A 19,687-nucleotide genomic window follows, 5' to 3' on the forward strand; every position below is an offset into this window, starting at 1 on the left:
CTTGCAAACGGTCCACTTCTCCGCGGGCATCAGTCAGCTGCACATCATTGTCCGCCAGCTCCCTTCTCAATTCTGAGTTTTTGTTGATTACCTTCTGGAGCTCCACTTCGCTTTCCTCCCTTTCCTCCAACAACTGCTTCGACAAGGCCCTCGACTCGTGTAGGTCCTGTGCTGTTGTTTTTAGCTGCATCTCTAGTTGTCGTGCCGTTGCCTTGCGAGTTTCGGTCGCAATTTCGGTGTCCATTGTCACTCGTCTGGCTTTCTGAAAGATGTAATAAAAAAGGATGAGTACTTATCTCAATAGAGATTGAAAGATTTGCCAAGATGACGACAGAGATGAGAGCTGTAGGAATGAATAAAGTGTGCAGTGTGTCAGTAGTCGGCAGTGTCTGTGGCGAATGTGTCTTGTCTCGTCTTGTGCTTCCACTAGTTCGTCAAGCAAAGGGAAACTGCACGGTGCCAATGTTGTTTGTTTGACGTTGCTCACGGCCGCAGCAATGAGCTTTGTTTGAGTGTAGAAATAAATGATAAATAAAACGGAATACTCTCCCCGTTTCAAACGCAGATTCCAACGGCTGCGATCACTCGTTGACAGTTGGGTAGTCCTGCCTCAAAGTCCAATAAATACTCGGTGTAACGTTGCCAATTTCACCAAAACTGTATCACTGATAATACTTTACTACTTAAATTAACTAACAATGAGTAGAAGTCCTATTTAAAGCTAAAAATAGAATTAAATTTCAATATTTGAAATCAGCTGGTCACAGAGTCAACTTGACAGCTCGGCGACCGTTCGGAAACAAAGTGCCAAAAATATGTATAGAGTATTTTATTTCCTGTACAAGTGTTGGTACTTGGTACATTAAGGTGTGTGTATACATATATTTGGCACTTTATCTCTATTCACAGCTGAGTTGCTGACTGTACCAATAACGATCAACTATGAACTTTTGTGGTTTGTTTTAAATAGTTCTATGCAGATATAGATTAGAATACCTATTCTATCGGTACTTTTTGTATAGGTTATTATAATAACTGGACAAAATAATTATAATCAGTGCCGGCGCACTCCGCGATCACGATTCTTTCGCCGAGCTACAAGGCCTTGATATATAGGATGTATTATTTTATCAGCAACAAAAATTTGTGATGATATTGAATTAAGGCAAAACAAGACATATAAACGCTCTCCATTATTTCCTCCCTGGTTTATGAAGCTAGAACAATGATTTTTAACACATACGAAATTCGTACACTGAAATAAAGTGATGATACTATAAATATACTCGACATTCAAAGTCGATAATCTAGTGACGTGAGAAGTTATTGATATAACCAGGGGCGGCTCACTCCGCGATTCTATCGCCGCGCTACAAGTACATTCTGGCGGCCGAGAGTTCGCGGCCTAATCAGGGGTGGCATGCGTTCTCACGGAACGCACGTTCGCACTTTCTATTGTTACATTTACGTAGCGAGTTTTTTTCAAGGTTCATAATATGCGATGTCCATATGTGGAATTGCTAATAATGCTTAGTTAAATAGACATCATGAATAAAATAGGACAATCTTACACTGATCTTATTCATTAAGTCCCACGGAAAAGTTCAATAAGGCTTGTTATGCTGAAGGCTGTAACAAAAATATATAAATACTGTAACGCGAACATTTACCAAAAACGTATAAACTCAGTGCAAACAAGCTTAGTTTAACCGGCCGCTACTAGATGGCGCCACCGGTACTGGTTTTCCGAGTGAACTTAGCAAATATTTAAGTGTTCCCGTAGACTTAAAATTCTAAAACCTAGTGCAACATATGTTAACGGGTGCCTAGAATTTTATAGTAACCATGTCAATATGTAACTCTTAGATAAAATTCGTCAAATTGTTAGTTTGGCCGTACGTCAACAGATGGCGCCACGGGTATCAATATTGTGATATTGAACCCCGATGTTTAAATATTTAAATCATGGGACACGGTTCCCGTAACTTGTATATTTTACTGAAGTAACTAGTAAATGTAAAGATTGTAAATAAGTAGTCAAACATGTAAAAAACAAACAACAATGTTAGTACTAAGATCAACTTATCTGTTACACACAAAGCTCAATAGATGTCGCTGTGCTGTGGCGCATTTCAAAGTTAGTTGTCGCTATTAAGATTTTTCCTGGGATAATGACCTCATGTACTGATCAATGTTTTATTTGAGAATTAGCTAGGAGTCAATTGCGCACACATAGTGTACCGTTTGGGACCTTTGTAAAGCCATTTGATTACGTCTACCACGCTCCCCTTTGCGCTCGTCGGTTGTCCTCAAGGACGCTGAACGGCCTTTGGAACTTCGCTAGAATAGGTATTTAGCAATTTTAGCATAGTGTTGGCTGAATAAACGCCCGAGATTACTACACGTCGTTTCTATCTTCGCCTACGCGCACGCCCCACCCCTCTCGGATTTTCATCCCCTACATCTGGCGCCCAACGTGGGGCCGTGCTGTGACGTCACGAGGTCGATGACTGTCGAGACACTAAGAGCGAAGATTTTGCGGCAACGTGTAGAAATGGCTGTTAACATGTCAGAAGGACAGTTCCAGCAGCTATTGGAGGCGATCACCAGCGCTGTACGTCCTGCTCCGCCGCCGGTGAAGCATAGCTCCTTCGCGAAGGCAACTTTCTTCTTCGTCGGTAAACGGGATCCAGCCTGCGTGCAAACGTTCCTGACAGCAGCTACGTGTTTCAAACGTCTCAATGACGCAATACGTAGTTTGCCTCTACAAGCGACCGCTCGAAAAGCGGTGATAGTTGAAGTGCTGCCACCAGCCACAACCACTACCTGTACTGCGACAGCAGCGCCAGCGCCGTCTCCGCCCTCGCCCGTCAACACGTGTTATGGGTGCGGTACGCCAGGCGTTGTTAGGAGCAGTTGCCCAATGTGTGCTGTAGCTATACACTACGGAACGCACCTACAGTCTTATGGTAGAGGGGGAGACCCAGAGACTACCCCTGTACCAGCAACCGGAAATGAACGCGGACGTGCTCCCACACCGATCACAACCCAACGTCGACTTTCCTGTCACTGCGCCGGGTCGACTGCAGTTCCAGAGGGGGAGACTGTAACGCGAACATTTACCAAAAACGTATAAACTCAGTGCAAACAAGCTTAGTTTAACCGGCCGCTACTAGATGGCGCCACCGGTACTGATTTTCCGAGTGAACTTAGCAAATATTTAAGTGTTCCCGTAGACTTAAAATTCTAAAACCTAGTGCAACATATGTTAACGGGTGCCTAGAATTTTATAGTAACCATGTCAATATGTAACTCTTAGATAAAATTCGTCAAATTGTTAGTTTGGCCGTACGTCAACAGATGGCGCCACGGGTATCAATATTGTGATATTGAACCCCGATGTTTAAATATTTAAATCATGGGACACGGTTCCCGTAACTTGTATATTTTACTGAAGTAACTAGTAAATGTAAAGATTGTAAATAAGTAGTCAAACATGTAAAAAACAAACAACAATGTTAGTACTAAGATCAACTTATCTGTTACACACAAAGCTCAATAGATGTCGCTGTGCTGTGGCGCATTTCAAAGTTAGTTGTCGCTATTAAGATTTTTCCTGGGATAATGACCTCATGTACTGATCAATGTTTTATTTGAGAATTAGCTAGGAGTCAATTGCGCACACATAGTGTACCGTTTGGGACCTTTGTAAAGCCATTTGATTACGTCTACCACGCTCCCCTTTGCGCTCGTCGGTTGTCCTCAAGGACGCTGAACGGCCTTTGGAACTTCGCTAGAATAGGTATTTAGCAATTTTAGCATAGTGTTGGCTGAATAAACGCCCGAGATTACTACACGTCGTTTCTATCTTCGCCTACGCGCACGCCCCACCCCTCTACGGATTTTCATCCCCTACAATACTGTATATATACCTAGAAAGTACCCAAGACTTGAATATATAGTATAACTATTTATCTGAGAATTAATGCATTTTAAACCATAGGCAACCCTATCCTCCGACGCTGCGCACGTGCGGCTCGTTTCTTTGTTAGAATTTTGTAGGCATTTAAAAAGGCGGCATTTCGTGAACATCAAAGCAGTGGGCCTTCTGTACTTGTAGTATTATACAGGGTGTCCCAAGACCATGGGACATGAAGGGAAAGTACCTAAAATATCACAGATAGGATATATTGCTGAAAGAAGACTTTATTTTATTTTTAAAACTTGGTAAAACTGCATTCAAAAAAAATTTTTTTTTTTTTTAATGTATGGACAAATTTTAAGGCTAAGGAGTCTGCCATGTAAAATGTTAAAATTCATGGTCTTCCTTTTATCTCCGACACTATGTTATTTAGAGAAAGATAATCTTTATGATGAAGCCTATCGATCGGTATGACAAAATTACAGGATGTTTTTTTTTTCTCGTGTAGCGGGTTTGATTCCCGGTTTAACCATGTAATTATTTAAAAATCTATGAATGGAGTTTTACTTAGTTTTAAAAATAAAATAAAGTCTTCTTGTAGCAAAATACCCTATCTACGATATTTAAGGTACTTTCCGTTCATGTCCCATAGTCTTGGGACACCCTGTATATTCTGTGATATAACAGAATTTTGCACAAAATAGGCTCACCCTTTGATGTTGAAAATGCCGCCACTCTATAAAACAAACAGACCGCACACGAGCAGCCGACATTAAATTCTATTGCACGGCGCGAAGGTCGAAAGCCGCGCCCGCACCTGGGCGTAGGTAGCGAGATCGGGTGCACGTGCGCTTACCTTTGAAATCGCCGACACGCAGGTGTCGCCGTTCGCCCTCTCTTTTCATTTATGTTTCTGTTTCAATCGGTTAGCCGTTTGCCGGCCGGCAATAAAGGTTGTTTTTTTAACCGACTTCAAAAAAAGTAGGAGGTTCTCAATTCGACTGAATGTTTTTTAGGGTTCCGTAGTCAACTAGGAATCCTTATAGTTTCCCCCTGTCTGTCTGTCTGTCCGTCCGTCCGCGGATAATCTCAGTAACCGTAAGCACTAGAAAGCTGAAATTTGGTACCAATGTATCAATCACGCCAACAAAGTGCAAAAATAAAAAATGGAAAAAAATGTTTTATTAGGGTACCCCCCCCCCCTACATGTAAAGTGGGGGCTGATTTTTTTTTTCATTCCAACCCCAACGTATGATATATTGTTGGATAGGTATTTAAAAATGAATAAGGGTTTACTTTTACTAAGATCGTTTTTTGATCATATTAATATTTTCGGAAATAATCGCTCCTAAAGGAAAAAAAAGTGCGTCCCCCCCCTCTATATTTTGAACCTTATGTTTAAAAAAATATGAAAAAAGATCAAAAAAGTAGAACTTTATAAAGACTTTCTAGGAAAATTGTTTTGAGAAAAATACGGAAAACTACGGAACCCTACACTGAGCGTGGACCGACACGCTCTTGGCCGGTTTTTTTTGTATGTATGTTACTCGATATCTCCGAGAATCGTGGACCGATTTTCAAATTATTTTTTTTAATCGAACGGGTATAACCCCGAGATGGTTCTATTGGCACCAAGTCGGGGTCTGATGATGGGATCTTGGAGAAATCGAGGGAACTCTTCAAATGTTATAGGCACATGTAATGTTTTTAGTGTATTTTTAATAGGTACACCAATATTTACGATTGATGGTAAAAATTTTAATGTCGCTGAGCTGATGATGGAAGGCCAACTCCTCAATGGTTAGGAGTTAAAGGATAATTCTTTCACTACTGTACGTATATAATATCAATAGGAACCACTAAAATCAATAAATAAATAAATTTTTCTTTAATATAAAACCGCCTTCAAAAATAAGCGCGTTACAAAACACGGAGAAACTAAAACGCAAGAAATAATAAACCTTTGAATTGAGATTTCTTATCGTATTGCAATAATCTAAACATCCAAATTATAAACAAATCAATTATTTTTGGAGTCGGGGCCAGCCTGGGTATGGTTGGGTGGGGCAAACAGGCATGAGGGATAAGAAATCTGAATTCAAAGGTTTATTATTTGCATTTTTATTTGACATTTTATAAACTGTACGAAAAAGATCCGGATATTCATGCAACTTTTCCATGGTTTCGAAATATCTGTGATGTTCGGATAATTTTCGCATAGGGTGAACCCAATATCTCCTGTGCCTCTGCATATTGAGAATTTGCAGCAAGGCAAACGCATCTTCATCATCGGACGAGGAAGACGTTTCCGCAACGAAATCAGCCTGTATAATGACGCATCGAGCCGTGTTTTCACCTCTTGTGTGTAATTTAGATTGCGTCCGCGCCCCGTCCGCGCCTCGTCCTCGCCACGCCCGCGCCACGCCACGTCCGTTGTGTTTATTTTAGACGTAAGACGCGCCCCCAGCCGGCCGGTGCGCGGCGCGCTCTCCCAGGCCCGCGCCCCGCGCGCTCCCCCCGCCCCGCGACAGCCGCTCTACGACAACTTTGCACCCTTTTAAATTACTGACATTTACAGTTTCTTAAGCGCGACCTTCACAGTATTAATTTTGATAAAATCATGATTATAGTACACAAAAACCTGGTCTTAAGCAAAAAAATCTCAGTTACAATTTATACCTACTGAGAAATTCATGTTTATTTAAGCGTTAAAAATATATGTTTAAGATCGGTGCTAAATGTCTATATATACTCAATACAATGCAAATTGATATATATATCATGGTCACCATTTTTACCTACCTAGATATTCACATTAAATGAAAACGGTAAAAAAAAGTACACAATCAGATTTATTTTCTGTGTAATATCGCTAATAACTGATCATCCGTGGCGCCGCGTAGACCTTTTAACCCGCCTTCCGCTCCCCTGAACGAAGCCGTTTGACTGGGGCCCTTCCTGTTACCTTATCGTGCATCAAATACCCACTTGAATATTTTAAGCTCGCGGGTAAAAACCTTATTCAAATATTAAATATTTAACGTTACTTATAAAAATGTATATTTTAATTAAGGCAAAGGATAAGACGAAACTAGCGCCACTTTCGATATTTTTTGGTAATTTCAAAATTACATCTTGTGACAGAAATATCTTTACATTCCTTAGTATTTTATAAAACACTGTATACACTTTTTCGTTTTGTAGTTAAGCTTTAAAAACTTGTAAAAAATAAAAGTGGCCACTTTTACCTATTGAAGTTTTTGGGGATAACTAAGTTTACAAGGAAAAAATGTATACAGTGATGTTTTATAAAATTTGTTAGCGACTGAAATAGAAATATTACTGAATCAAATATCAAATTTTAAAGTTATAAAATTTATCGAAAAATATCGAAAGTGGCGCCAGTGTCGCCTTACCCTACGCCTTAATATTCTTAATAATATCCTCTCTAATCTATTTACTTGATACATCAACAAATATACTTACTAAAATAACTCTCAAATTAGGTAAAGTTGCAACGTCTTCATAAACCGGTATTCTTTTTTAACATTAAGTAGGTTAGGTAGGTACTACAAAAAACTTCAGATAACTCATTTACCTGAATCATGGCTGAAAATTATTTAAATCTCGCCCGCAAATGCTCGATGTACAAACTCTATTAAAGTCGGGAACAAACTCCCTGAGTGCGCCCGATGCTCCATTTAAAAAGTTAGGCCACGCGTCAAGATCGAACCTTGTTTAACTACTTGAGCCCGATAAGGGTAAATATGAGACTTCTTAATAGTAGGGGAGTCAAAGAAAGGATTTTTTCAGTTGTTTGACCGTATACATTAACCTGTAACTTATTATGACTGATGTACCTACTGGTACCTGTGAGAATCCACCCCATCCAATTTTAACTCTCCAGTAGAGATCAGTTTAAAATAATCATAATGTACATTATGGATATTCTTGATTTAGGTTAGGTTACAATGCGGAAGTCGGGTTTCGAGACTGTATTCGTCAAATTAACAATTGTTTAACTTGGTAGTAGGTACTTACTTACATATAACCGGCCCACCAACAGTGACTGTTGAAAGTGATCAATGAGCTTATGCACTCAGATCCCGCGTAATGGCACAGCCTGTATAAGTGTATATTAATCACGCCAGACTAATTAAAAAAAAAAAAAAAACATTTTTGGGCTCCTCTGCTATAATTGCCAAAAACCATCTTTAGGCTTAAGTTCAAAGAAGTTGTGATTTTCCGAGTAGGGTTTTCCAAATCTGAATAGGTATACCCAAAACATGGCCGTCGTAACGTAACCCAATCTTTCGTAGGAAAGTGACACCCTCCAGGGAGTTTTGCGTTTCCCTGTATCCGGATTGAGATGTCGTCGAGCCGCTCCACTTAAAACTTGCCCCGGGCCGCGGTAGATATTTTTCAATGTTCCGGTTACTGTTAGATACGGCCACTTCCGGCAAATTGTTTTTAAACTTCTGACAGCGGACTAGATAAACCTTCTTTATGCGATTGTGAATGTATAGAAATACTAGCTTTTGCCCGCGGCTTCGCTCGCGTTGGAAAGAGACAAAAAGTAGCCTATGTCACTCTCCATCCCTTCAACTATCTCCACTTAAAAAAATCACGTCAATTCGTCACTCCGTTTTGCCGTGAAAGACGGACAAACAAACAGACACACACACTTTCCCATTTATAATATTAGTATGGAAGTATGGATTAGTATGGATAATGCCTCGGGACTCGGGACGGGACTCAGAACGCTATATAAAATAATACTGTTATTTTCCTCCTGTTAAAAGCAAACCATAACATTGTTCTGCTTTCAATATTAATTCATCTTTAATATGTAAATTACCCCCTAATTAGTACCCAAAAGAATGGAATACCTACCGTATTTTAAATATAAATAAAGTGTTAGTGCGTTTTCACACTATACGATCCGATATCAGATGTCGGACCTATATCCCGTACATTACAAGCGCCATATTGGAATTTTACTATTGAAATCCTTCCGACATCCGATATCGGGTCGGATAATGTGAAAACGGACACTATGAGGTTATGTGAAAGGCTGTATGTATCCCAATACTCGTATATCTTTAAATAAACGTCCTGTCAAATCAATCGCATACCATTTTGCTCCTTTATAAGTTGTATTGTAACATTTGTAACAGTAGTACCTAGATAAGATATTGCTATTGCTCCCTCCTCCGTTATAACTTACTGATTATATTTGGGTTAAAGATGTGTCAACTTTGCTTTATAATCAAATTTTAATTGAAATGTTATATTGCGAATTACATTTTATAAAATGCCGATTTAAACCATATCATCACAACTCATCATCAATGAAGTTTTCATGAAGAAAACTTTTGGTGCACACTCACTATGGAGATAAAAATAATTACCTACTTATACTTAAATACACACGCTAAGGTATCTTTTTAGCTATTCAAAAATAAATTTAAACACCAGTCGTAAAAAAACAATAAATCACAAAAGGCAAGAAAGGTGGCGTAAAAAGCTGCTTACCATATCAAATAAAATCACGGCACGTTCCGTTGCCAATATTTCGATATCCGTCCAATGACTTTGCTTCCGACAATTTCCGATAAATTATTATATTCTAGACATCTTTATTTCTATATGAAAAAGAATCACCAGATCGAGCGGGCTTTTTTACAATCTGGATTCTGGATGTCCTTAAAACGCTCGGTGGGCACATTATTGTAACCTAATATATGTATATGTAAGTATGTAGCTGGGGGTCACATGCAGTGTGCCAACGAATACACCTCACCCTCGATGGCCTTAATCACCGGCGGCGGGAGTGTTCCTTCTTGTCAGTAGGGCCTGGTGTTATTTGTCTTGTTAATAAGTGGAGGTTCTTCAACAGTTGAGCTCTACTGTTCGTTAATCTTATGTCCTTACCTATTTTCATTATTTCATAATGTCAGTATATACATAACATGCCTATATTGCCTATAAAATTGGAATATAAGAAATGTATACTTTAGGTAGGTAGGTATTCACAATGTTGTTTTGTTAGTTGTACGAAGGATGAAACCACACAACCACTCAACTCCCACAACTTTAATTACTAGGTACCCACATTGTGAGATATGTTTGGTACCTACATACATATTCCTCCGATTGTTCATGTACGTAAATCCTAGCGTCAACAGTTGTATTAATGTATAAATTACGAGTGTACCCTCTTACGCATCCTCGCTTCGAGATAAATTACCCAATTGCTGCGGCCCGCAGAACGACTTGCAAAATATTCATTAAATAAGCCTCTGAAACTTTTGGGTACAAAATAACCATTCAGGAAAACTTTTGTTGTTTGCCTGCGTACATTTCTTTAGGCATCATTAAGCCAGAAGAAGCGCTTTAAATCGCTCGGGATAATCGTTTTTATTACCTCGGATTTGAATCCGGATCATAAAACGTCCGCCGCCGGCTACATTCCTTTCCTCCCTTCCCACATAAACCAGGGTAAATCAAATATGTCAGGTGGAGATCCAATCTCATTTAAAGTTTAAAGGTGCATGGCTCGTGCATAAAAAATAATTAAAAATATATCACATTATTAAAGAAAATAACGAACGCAACCGAATGAGTATAAATGATTTCATTCTAGTTCGGTTAAATTGAAAAAAGTTTCATGTTTTCTTTTGCTCATTGGAATACATTTTCATTACGCTGGTATTAACAGTACGTCATTTTAAAAATATATATGACAGCACCTACGTCAAAATTTGTCAACCAAACTTCACAGGTTGTATGTAAACAATTACAATTTAATTTATATATTCAGATACTTATTAATCGATTATGCATTTGCGGCACCATGGTGGAGAGCAATGGTCACCACGCTTTGAGTTGTTGTCGATGTGCTGGAAGGTTTCCTCGCCATCATGCCCTAAACGACATAATTCGAAGGGCGCTCGTCTCAGCAAATGTGCCTTGTGTGCTCGAGCCTCCGGGGCTTAGTCGGTCGGATGGCAAGAGGCCGGATGGATTGACCTTAGTGCCGTGGGAGAGAGGAAAGTGCCTGCTATGGGACGCCACATGCGTCAGCACTTTTGCTGCTTCCCATGTCACTCGCACGGTGAATTTAGCGGGGGCAGCTGCTGAGACGGCTGCTATTAAAAAACGCGAAAAATATTCGTGCTTGGGGGGTTACTTGTTTGTTCCACTCGCGGTGGAGACCACTGGGTGTTGGTGCTCGGAGGGTCGGGCCTTCTTTTTGGAGCTTGGGAGTCGGCTGAGGGAGAGGGGGCTCGATCCCCGCTCCGGGTCATTCCTGGTGCAGAGGTTATCGATCGCGGTCCAGCGCGGAAATGCAGCTAGCGTCTTGGGAACCTTTGCACCTGGAATGACTCGTGGTGGGTTGTTTGGCGGATGATGCGGTAAAATGTGTTTGTTAAATATAAATTATTCTACCATTTTTAATTTTAGGGTTATGTATTTAGGTTTTTAGATTTAATTAAGTTTTATTTTTAGGCTATATCTATTTGTACCTACCTATTTTCTGTAATAATTGTAAAACTTTAATTTGACAATAAATTGATGGATTGTAACACTTACATACATATGTAATTAATCGATTCTTACTTAGAATAGAAAAAAGGGGAATGCGAGCGGGTATATGTATAGGTATAGTGCTTCTGGTTCAAATTTAATTGTATACTTAGGTATATAAAAAAATGTCTCAATTTCATTAAATATTTACTCTGTGCATACCGCGAACACGTAACCGTAAGTTGAAAACAATAATAATTATAAAGTACCTAAATACATCGTTGTTTAGAAAGCGCTTGTTTTGAATGGCACTTCTCCACTCAACTAGACCAAATATTCATGGAATACCAGCTGCTGCTGGTGACCAGCATAAATGACTATGAACGGCCGTGCAAAATTATCTGATTTTCTATAGGGGGCCATAAGTATATAACGACATGTTCCCGGCAAAAAATTGTGATGCTCCGTGACCGGCAAAAACATCGTGTCTCTTTCTAGCGTCTCGCGAGCGTAGCGTCGGGCCAACTGTATGGAAAAAGACGCCGCGTCAGCGCGGCTTAGCCATACAGTTGGCCCGACGATCCGTTGGTGTTTTACGATCGCAAGACGGTAGATGTGGGAGGGTCCTTATCCGCATAAATATCTGATCGGGTCGCTTAAAAATAATTGATTCCTTATAAAAACCTAAATTACACTCTCACCCGCATAAATATCTATCCATTGTTAAAGAAAATATATATCTTACGGGCTAGAAATCATTAATATGTAATTAAAGTGCAATAACAAACCCTACCTGGTTGCCTTACAGCCGTAAATTGCATGAGGTGATTTGACAGTTCACGAATACGGTGTAGACTTGTCATTGGATATGTCTGTCTCATTATTATTATTATTATTATTTGGAGCCTGTCGTGTCCCACTGCTGGGCAAAGGCCTCCCCCCAATTTTTCCACTGATCTCTATCCAGTGCTATGTCTGACCATTCCTCCAAGAAGGAGTCCAGTTCATCCCTCCATCGCCGGCGGGGTCTGCCGGATCCCCGATCAGAGTTTTCGGGCTCCCACACTGTAGTGAGTTTGGCCCACAACTCATTAGGCATTCGGCAGACGTCTGTCTCATCTGTTCTTAAATTATGACAAGTAAACTTATTGCAAATCTAGTATCAGAAGCCTTTATACAAGCTTATATTCAACTTGCCTTGTTAGTAGGTATGTTAGTCTGAGTCGAAACGTAGAAGCTAAATTTGACCCACTTTCCGGTTTCCGATTGAGCTGAAATTTTGCACACATATGTAAATCAAGTGACAATGCAGTATTATGGTATCATGAAGCTAATCCGATGATGGAGCAGAAAGGTGATCATAGGAACTCTGTTATGAAACGTCGTATCCCCATTGAGTCAGGGGTTTTTAGAAATGTCTCGGAGAGCAATAGATGATTGTTGAAAGAAAGCTTAGGTACCTACAGTCGGCGATAATAGCTTGTGTCAAAAATGAAATTTTTGCAAAAAAAACTTATTATAAATTGGGAGGTGTAATTTTTTATTATCTCTTAAATGGCATTAAGAAGAAAAACCGATCAAGAGCGCGTCAGTGTAGGGTTCCGTAGTTTCCGACATTTTACATAATGACAATTTAATAAATACCGTAATTTGGGGTGAAAAGGGTTCCGGGAGTATACAGGATGTAACATTAATGCCGGTGATCCATTTAAGAGCATAACCGGTATCGAATAGCGGTTACGAATACCACTTCCTTTTTTTAAAATAAACACCATGAAAATTAATGGTACTATAGAAGGTAATGTATAAGCCGTAGGATTTATCTTCGGCAATTATGTTACATAGTGTATAATGTTATTATATTTCTTGACATATTCCTTCTATTTTCCGCAAAGTAGGAAAATAATATATTTACAGTTTCATGTCTATCAAAGATGACGTTCAAATTTATTGGATTTATACTCATTTTAATCGTTCATTATCCTTTTGAATGTGTATACACTTCTAAAGTTTATGTATAACAGAAAATCATAAGACATATTTCATTTTTATAATGGTTTTCATGAAGAAAGCGATGCAACTGTGTTGGGGAATTTTTACGGGATGAATAAATATCCGCGGCCTGAGGGGTGAATGGGATCAGGAAAGGGGGTGAACAGGTTTACGAAGGGGGTGATTAGGGTCGGAAGAGGGGTGAATTGGGATGTGTGGTCAATGCTTGTCACATTGTATAAAAGATATATAACTTACCTAAAGTGATATTTTTATGAATGACCTCTCTGTATATGGACGCAATTTATACGTCAATGTATTGCTTCGTAGTTAGACTAGATACATGAAATTAACACTTAGAAATATTAATCACACTTCTGTCAACCTCTACGTTTCTACTTAAGTCCGCAAAAATCACCCATGGTTGCTATAATATAAACGGATTACTTTTAAATAAAAATCATAAGTATGAAACTATACAACTTGACGACCGGTCTGGCGCAGTCGGTAGTGACCCTGCCTGCTACGCCGCGGTCCCGGGTTCGAATCCCGGTAAGGGCATTTATTTGTGTGACGAGCACAGATATTTGTTCCTGAGTCATGGATGTTTTCTATGTATATAAGTATTTGTATATTATATATATCGTTGTATGAGTACCCACAACACAAGCCTTCTTGAGCTTACCGTGGGGCTCAGTCAATCTGTGTAAGAATGTCCTATAATATTTATTTATTTATTTACAACTAGGGAAGAAATAAAATTATTTTATTGAATAATTTTTGATTTGTTCTTTTTCAAGTTTATATAAATAATAAATTTTCAATTCGCTCAAAGGTATGAAGAGATCTCTTATAGGGATAAGATCGCCTTTGTACATCATAACTATACTGTATTTTTATGTCCTAACTTGTCTTATGTACAATACATACATACATATATTGAAAAAGATATCATACACGAAAGAAAAAACGACAATGCCCACGGTGGCTGAGCCGGGAATCGAACCCGGGTCTTCAGCTTACGCAGCTAACGTTATTACCACTAGGCCACCAGGCCTGCAGGTTAAAAAAACCGGCCAAATGAGAATCTATTTTCGCACAATTGTAAAACTAAATTATTTTTACTAGTTACCTCCAAAACTACCCTAACTTTGGGGTGAATAGGGTCGGGAAGGGGGTGAATAGGGAAAAGTGCTAGGGTTGACTATTTCGGATTGCGAACAAAATATGACCTGTCACGAGCATATTATATTTATTTGACCAAAAAAATAAGGATTTAATATGTTATGAGTAGTCGGTAATGAAATTTACACATATGATAACCCTTAACCAACCTTTATAGTTAGATGGTGCTCTGACGCGGTGAATAAGTAAGTATGGTCGTGGGCAGTGCGGATAACGTGTCAAAATAAAAGCATAGTTTGTTGCTATTTTTCATGTTTAAATAAACTTCTAAACTAACGTAGTGGGTATTAAAGTAAAAGGTTCACAGTGAATATTAGCTTGCCAGAAATGTGTTTAGCTATACCATTGTATTGAATTTTGTATCATAAAGTCAAACTAGGTATTTACTACTAATGATTTACTCTGGGGGTGTCTTTGATCACTTGCATGGGGTACATTGACCATAATGACACATAGTTGATTATTGTCTGATTATGTCACGGTACTTGTTGAGGCTGATAATTTGATCTCTTCTTCTGATAAATATTGAAACAATTGCAAATAAAGTTGGTTTTTTGAAGATGGTAATTCTTATTCTCGATCAAAGTAACCCCAAAATAGCGTTAAAGAGTTGTAATATTTGACTCTGCGAACAATTTTTTTACCTTTTCTTGAGATAAAATACTTCTGTAAGGGATTACATTCGATTATCATTAAAAAAAATTGTGTATCAAGGTAGCCCCGATGTCAGTTTGAGTTTGATTACATCGTTTTTTTTTCTGCGTACATTATTTTATTTATTTATGTATTCTTTATTGCACAAAAAAAAATAAGTACAAATGGTGGACATAATGCCTTAAGGCATTCTCTGCCAGTGAACCACTGGGTTAAAAAGAAACATTTGATACGTGCAGGCATCGTGACAGAAAAACAATAATCCTGATATCACTTATTTTGTTACCTTTTTAGATTTTTAGTCGTAGAAAAGTTGATGGTCCCATTTTTGTTCTTTCTTAGTTACGTTACGTTGACCAATTTTGTAATTTATACTTCTCTAACTCCTACATTTAATGGGTAAAAATACCCATTAAATGTAGAAGCTAGAGAAGTTTAAATTCCCAAATTGGTCAATGTAACCCCAGTTTACGGTAGACACCGTCAACCTATTCTAATAATTCTCTTTTTATTTGAAAGAAAATTCGTTACGATACTAAAATATTCAATCTAAGATAAAAAATGCTTTCCATATAGTTACAAACTTAGTTCAGATTTTTTGTACAACTTTTAAAAATTGTTTTACCTATCAAGTTCAAAATAATTTTCCTAGAAAGTTTTTTTAAAGTTCTGCTTTTGAGATTTTTTCATATTTGAGAAAACAGCCCTTATGGCCTGAAATACGGCATACAGCAGTGATATTGACATTGACATATGCTTTTTCGTATTTTGATGGTATTTTGACTGCACTGTATTTTTTGCCATGCTAATTTGAACCTTATCTTTGAGCGATGTTTTTTAATTTTCAGTTACATCACAGATGTTTATGACATGACATCTAGGTATTTAGCCATTTAAAAGAAACTACAAGGGGCTTTACAGACGTGGCGACTGCAACTGGTACAGGGCCTAAGCCATAATTTAAAATTATATTGTGATTTTTATATGTATTTGTGTTTTATTTAATACTAAGTATGTGTTTCAACATTTTCAACTCAAGGAACTGAAATTAAGAGAAAAGACTCGGAAATTGGGTAAGAAGTCTGATGCAGATGGCGATGGCGGTATTGGATAAGATATGCGTCGATATTCCCTGTCTTTCTTTGTGTCTCTGACTTGACTGCTGCTAGCTCTGTACTCTATTCATTAGGTTTTTATTTTATACACATACTTTATTTTTGTATTAAAATAAATGATAAAAAACCTAACGACCAAAAAGAATAAAGAAAATATCTGATAGTATTTAATACAACCCGTATATAGGTACGTAATGCGCAGCACAGGCCTCTGAAGACCTGCAGGGCAATCATGGTCGCGCGGTAAATGATAAAACATCGGGCCGTCCCTATCGCACTTACAAATAGTGCGATAGGGCTGGTGTTTTATCATTTATCACGCGACCATAATTGTCTGCCTAGAGGTATCGGCCTTCAAACACGTCTTTGAATAATGTTTGCGGGTTAGGCCAGGCTGACGATTTTTTATCTAAGTATAGAAAATTAACGCAAAATGAAGTGCAAAGTAATTTGAAATACACCTAGATAAACAATCAACTGAGTAAGGAACGTTATCTTACATATTTAGGTAAATTTAAGTCACATGAGACATGAACAGAGAAGGAATGCTAGATGATGCGTATTTTTTCTCTGTCTTCTAGTATGCTACCTTTTTTACAGTTTTAATTTCTCAAAGGAGGTCAGTAGTTGACTACAAACTCAAAATAACACTCTTGAAAAAAATTAAGGGTCACTGACCTTTCACAGTAAATTGAGGTAGTGTGAGTGAAGGGTGTTTGTGTGTGTAATGGGGTAATTTGACAGATTCTGAAAATTCTCCCTGCTCTACCCCCTCTTAACAAATTTCAGTTTTTATTCATAAAACAAATGACCAACTGCTTTCAGAGCGTATTAAGCCTAAACAAACTGCCGCATAACAAACTCAGAAGGTCCCAAAACAAATGTTTACTGTTCTTGTTTATAATAATCAATACAGCCTTCAGTGTTATAAGCAAACAAGTGGTTGTGGTAAATACTTGAATACGGGTAGGAGAACATCAATGTAAGGAATGAATGTTTTTACTTTGTTAACTTGTTAACCTACCTTGACGGTTCTCAGCGCGCCGTGAGCGACGTCCTCGGCCCAGACCTTGACGCCGTCCTTTTCGTACTCCAAGGTCCAGCCCTTTTCGGAGGCGAGTAAGCTTTTGAGCGTTTCAAAGTCGGAGTCGTCCGCTACGCGCGCCTCGCCGCGCGCCCATCCGGCTGAGCCCATCCGACCGCGGACATCACAGCTCGACTGCCCGACTGGCCTGTCTCTGCAGCATGGCCTGATGGCTCGATACCGCGCATGCGCGCCCTCGTCTCTACTTTTTGCACACGTGTTGGTAAAAGCTGGCGCGGGTGTGTGGGTGACTAAACTGAAATGTGTATCGTAAAATATTTCCGTGTATTGCAGCATGCGTATGTAAATAAAACCGAAGCGTGTGTCTTACGCTAGGTGTTAGTTGGTTTATTTGAATGGCATTGCATTGTTACAATTCTAGTTAACATCTGTTTAAAGTTTGCATCATTAATGTTCACAACTCGTCAAATAGAGTCTGTGCGCAAGAGAAGATGTATGAGTTCTATCTAATCTTCCCATACGTTCCACGAGTCTTCTTTGTTGCAGCATGCAGACTCTAGTTCTTGTTCAGTAATATAACCGCTACGCTTTAGTTTCCGAAACAATTTAAAACTTGTAGACTTGCCTAACAAGAGCAAGTTTAAGTTAACCTGACCCGAAAGTCCCTAGGTTGCACACGTTGCAGTATTTAGTCGTAGGTACCTAACATTTTATTACAGTAAAGTAAAGAAGATATATTTAGGAAACAGGCATTAAATTTTGTTTAGTCTTAGTTTCAATATAATTAATACAAATATGTTAACGGCATATCAACCAACGTACATACCTGCGAGCTTCATATACTTACGTGTATTGGAGCGCAGTGTTTTTGTATAATAATTAAATATTTTTGTAACTATACTCTACTAGATGCATGACATGTAATTAAATTACACTGTTAGATCACGTAGGTACTTACAAGTAGGTATTTGTATAATTATTAAGTATTTTTAAAACATTTTCATCTGCACTTCTAAACAAAAATTAACCAATTAACTCAGCGAATAGTATTTAGCTGCTGAGTGAATTGAGTTTACACCGTGTCTTGCGTGGGCGACGGTCGCGCGACCGTCGCCGTCGCGTCTCATACTTCCATATCGATAAGGTTTGATTTCGTATGCGTCGCATCGCCGTCGCGCGACCATCGCGCGACCATCGCCCACGCAAGCCACGGCGTAACTTGGCTACTGAGGAGGTAGCAAATCTCGTCTATATAGGTAGTATAATACTTATACTAGGTGAGGCATCCCTTCTGTCGTTAATTTTCTAAATAAAACTAGAAGTAGAAGAGCGACCGAATAATATTCCTGAATTTGTTTGTAACTTAATAGTAGAAGTTCCTAGATAAGTACCTACAACTCCTCAATTAATCTAATTATTGGTCTTTCGCGTATTTTTGCATTCATTATCGCCGCAAGATCAAAGAAACGAATTTCAAGGAAGATAAAGGAGTCGTAGTCCAATGTACTACTGGTAGCTTTATAAATGCGACGTTCTCAAGTAAAAGATGCCACATGTATCTTGTAAGGACTAAATTTACTCGTATCTATATACGAATAATGTATTAAATCGTCCCTATATACTTAAGCGACAATTTAGAATGTACCTTTAGCTTAAGAACGTCACAAAGAGATAGATGGGCCGTCTATTCGACCGCCTCCCCCTCGTTAAACTTCTCCCCGGGACATCGATGTGGCCAATTAAAACCATAACTCGATCCCGGCTTTATTGGGTTGCGACGTCATATTGCAACATCCCGCGAGGTTTACCACCAATAAAAAAATCAATTCAGGCACAATTCTATACATAAACACAAAAGCTATCGATAATTATACTACCTAGTTTACAGTGACCTGCAAAAGTGCATGGCGAATTTATCAATGAATTCATAATTTCTTCATACAATTCCACAGTTCACAGGTCAATGTACCTACCACTAAAACTGAAATCAGCATTAAAACTGAAAAACTCGCTAAGCAATCTTTCTACAGAGTTTATAAACCTACCTATAAAACGTTTTATTTCTCCGTATTTGCAAACAGTTCTGGTAAATAAATACTAATACAGATATTCATAAATTGAGTAGGTATGAGTGAAAATCGTTATAATTTAAACAATATACTAACTTACCTAATTACTTAACAACATACTTTTTGCAAACCTTACAATAATTTACATGTCCATGCGTGAGATCTTTCTCACGAG

At 38.5% G+C, this 19,687-nt stretch overlaps 1 protein-coding gene across 1 annotated transcript in view; it reads right to left on the bottom strand.

The window, feature by feature from the left end:
• The window catches only part of LOC125226140 (START domain-containing protein 10-like), a 105,049-nt gene extending 87,456 nt beyond the window's left edge, over positions 1-17,593 (bottom strand). The window contains exon 1 of the mRNA XM_048130032.1: positions 17,423-17,593. Within this exon, the coding sequence (XP_047985989.1) occupies positions 17,423-17,593 (171 nt within the window). The remainder of the gene's footprint in view (positions 1-17,422) is intronic.
• Between the last annotated feature and the right edge of the window lie 2,094 nt (positions 17,594-19,687).

Source organism: Leguminivora glycinivorella, chromosome 1 (assembly GCF_023078275.1).
Source record: "Leguminivora glycinivorella isolate SPB_JAAS2020 chromosome 1, LegGlyc_1.1, whole genome shotgun sequence".
NCBI lineage: Eukaryota > Metazoa > Arthropoda > Insecta > Lepidoptera > Tortricidae > Leguminivora > Leguminivora glycinivorella.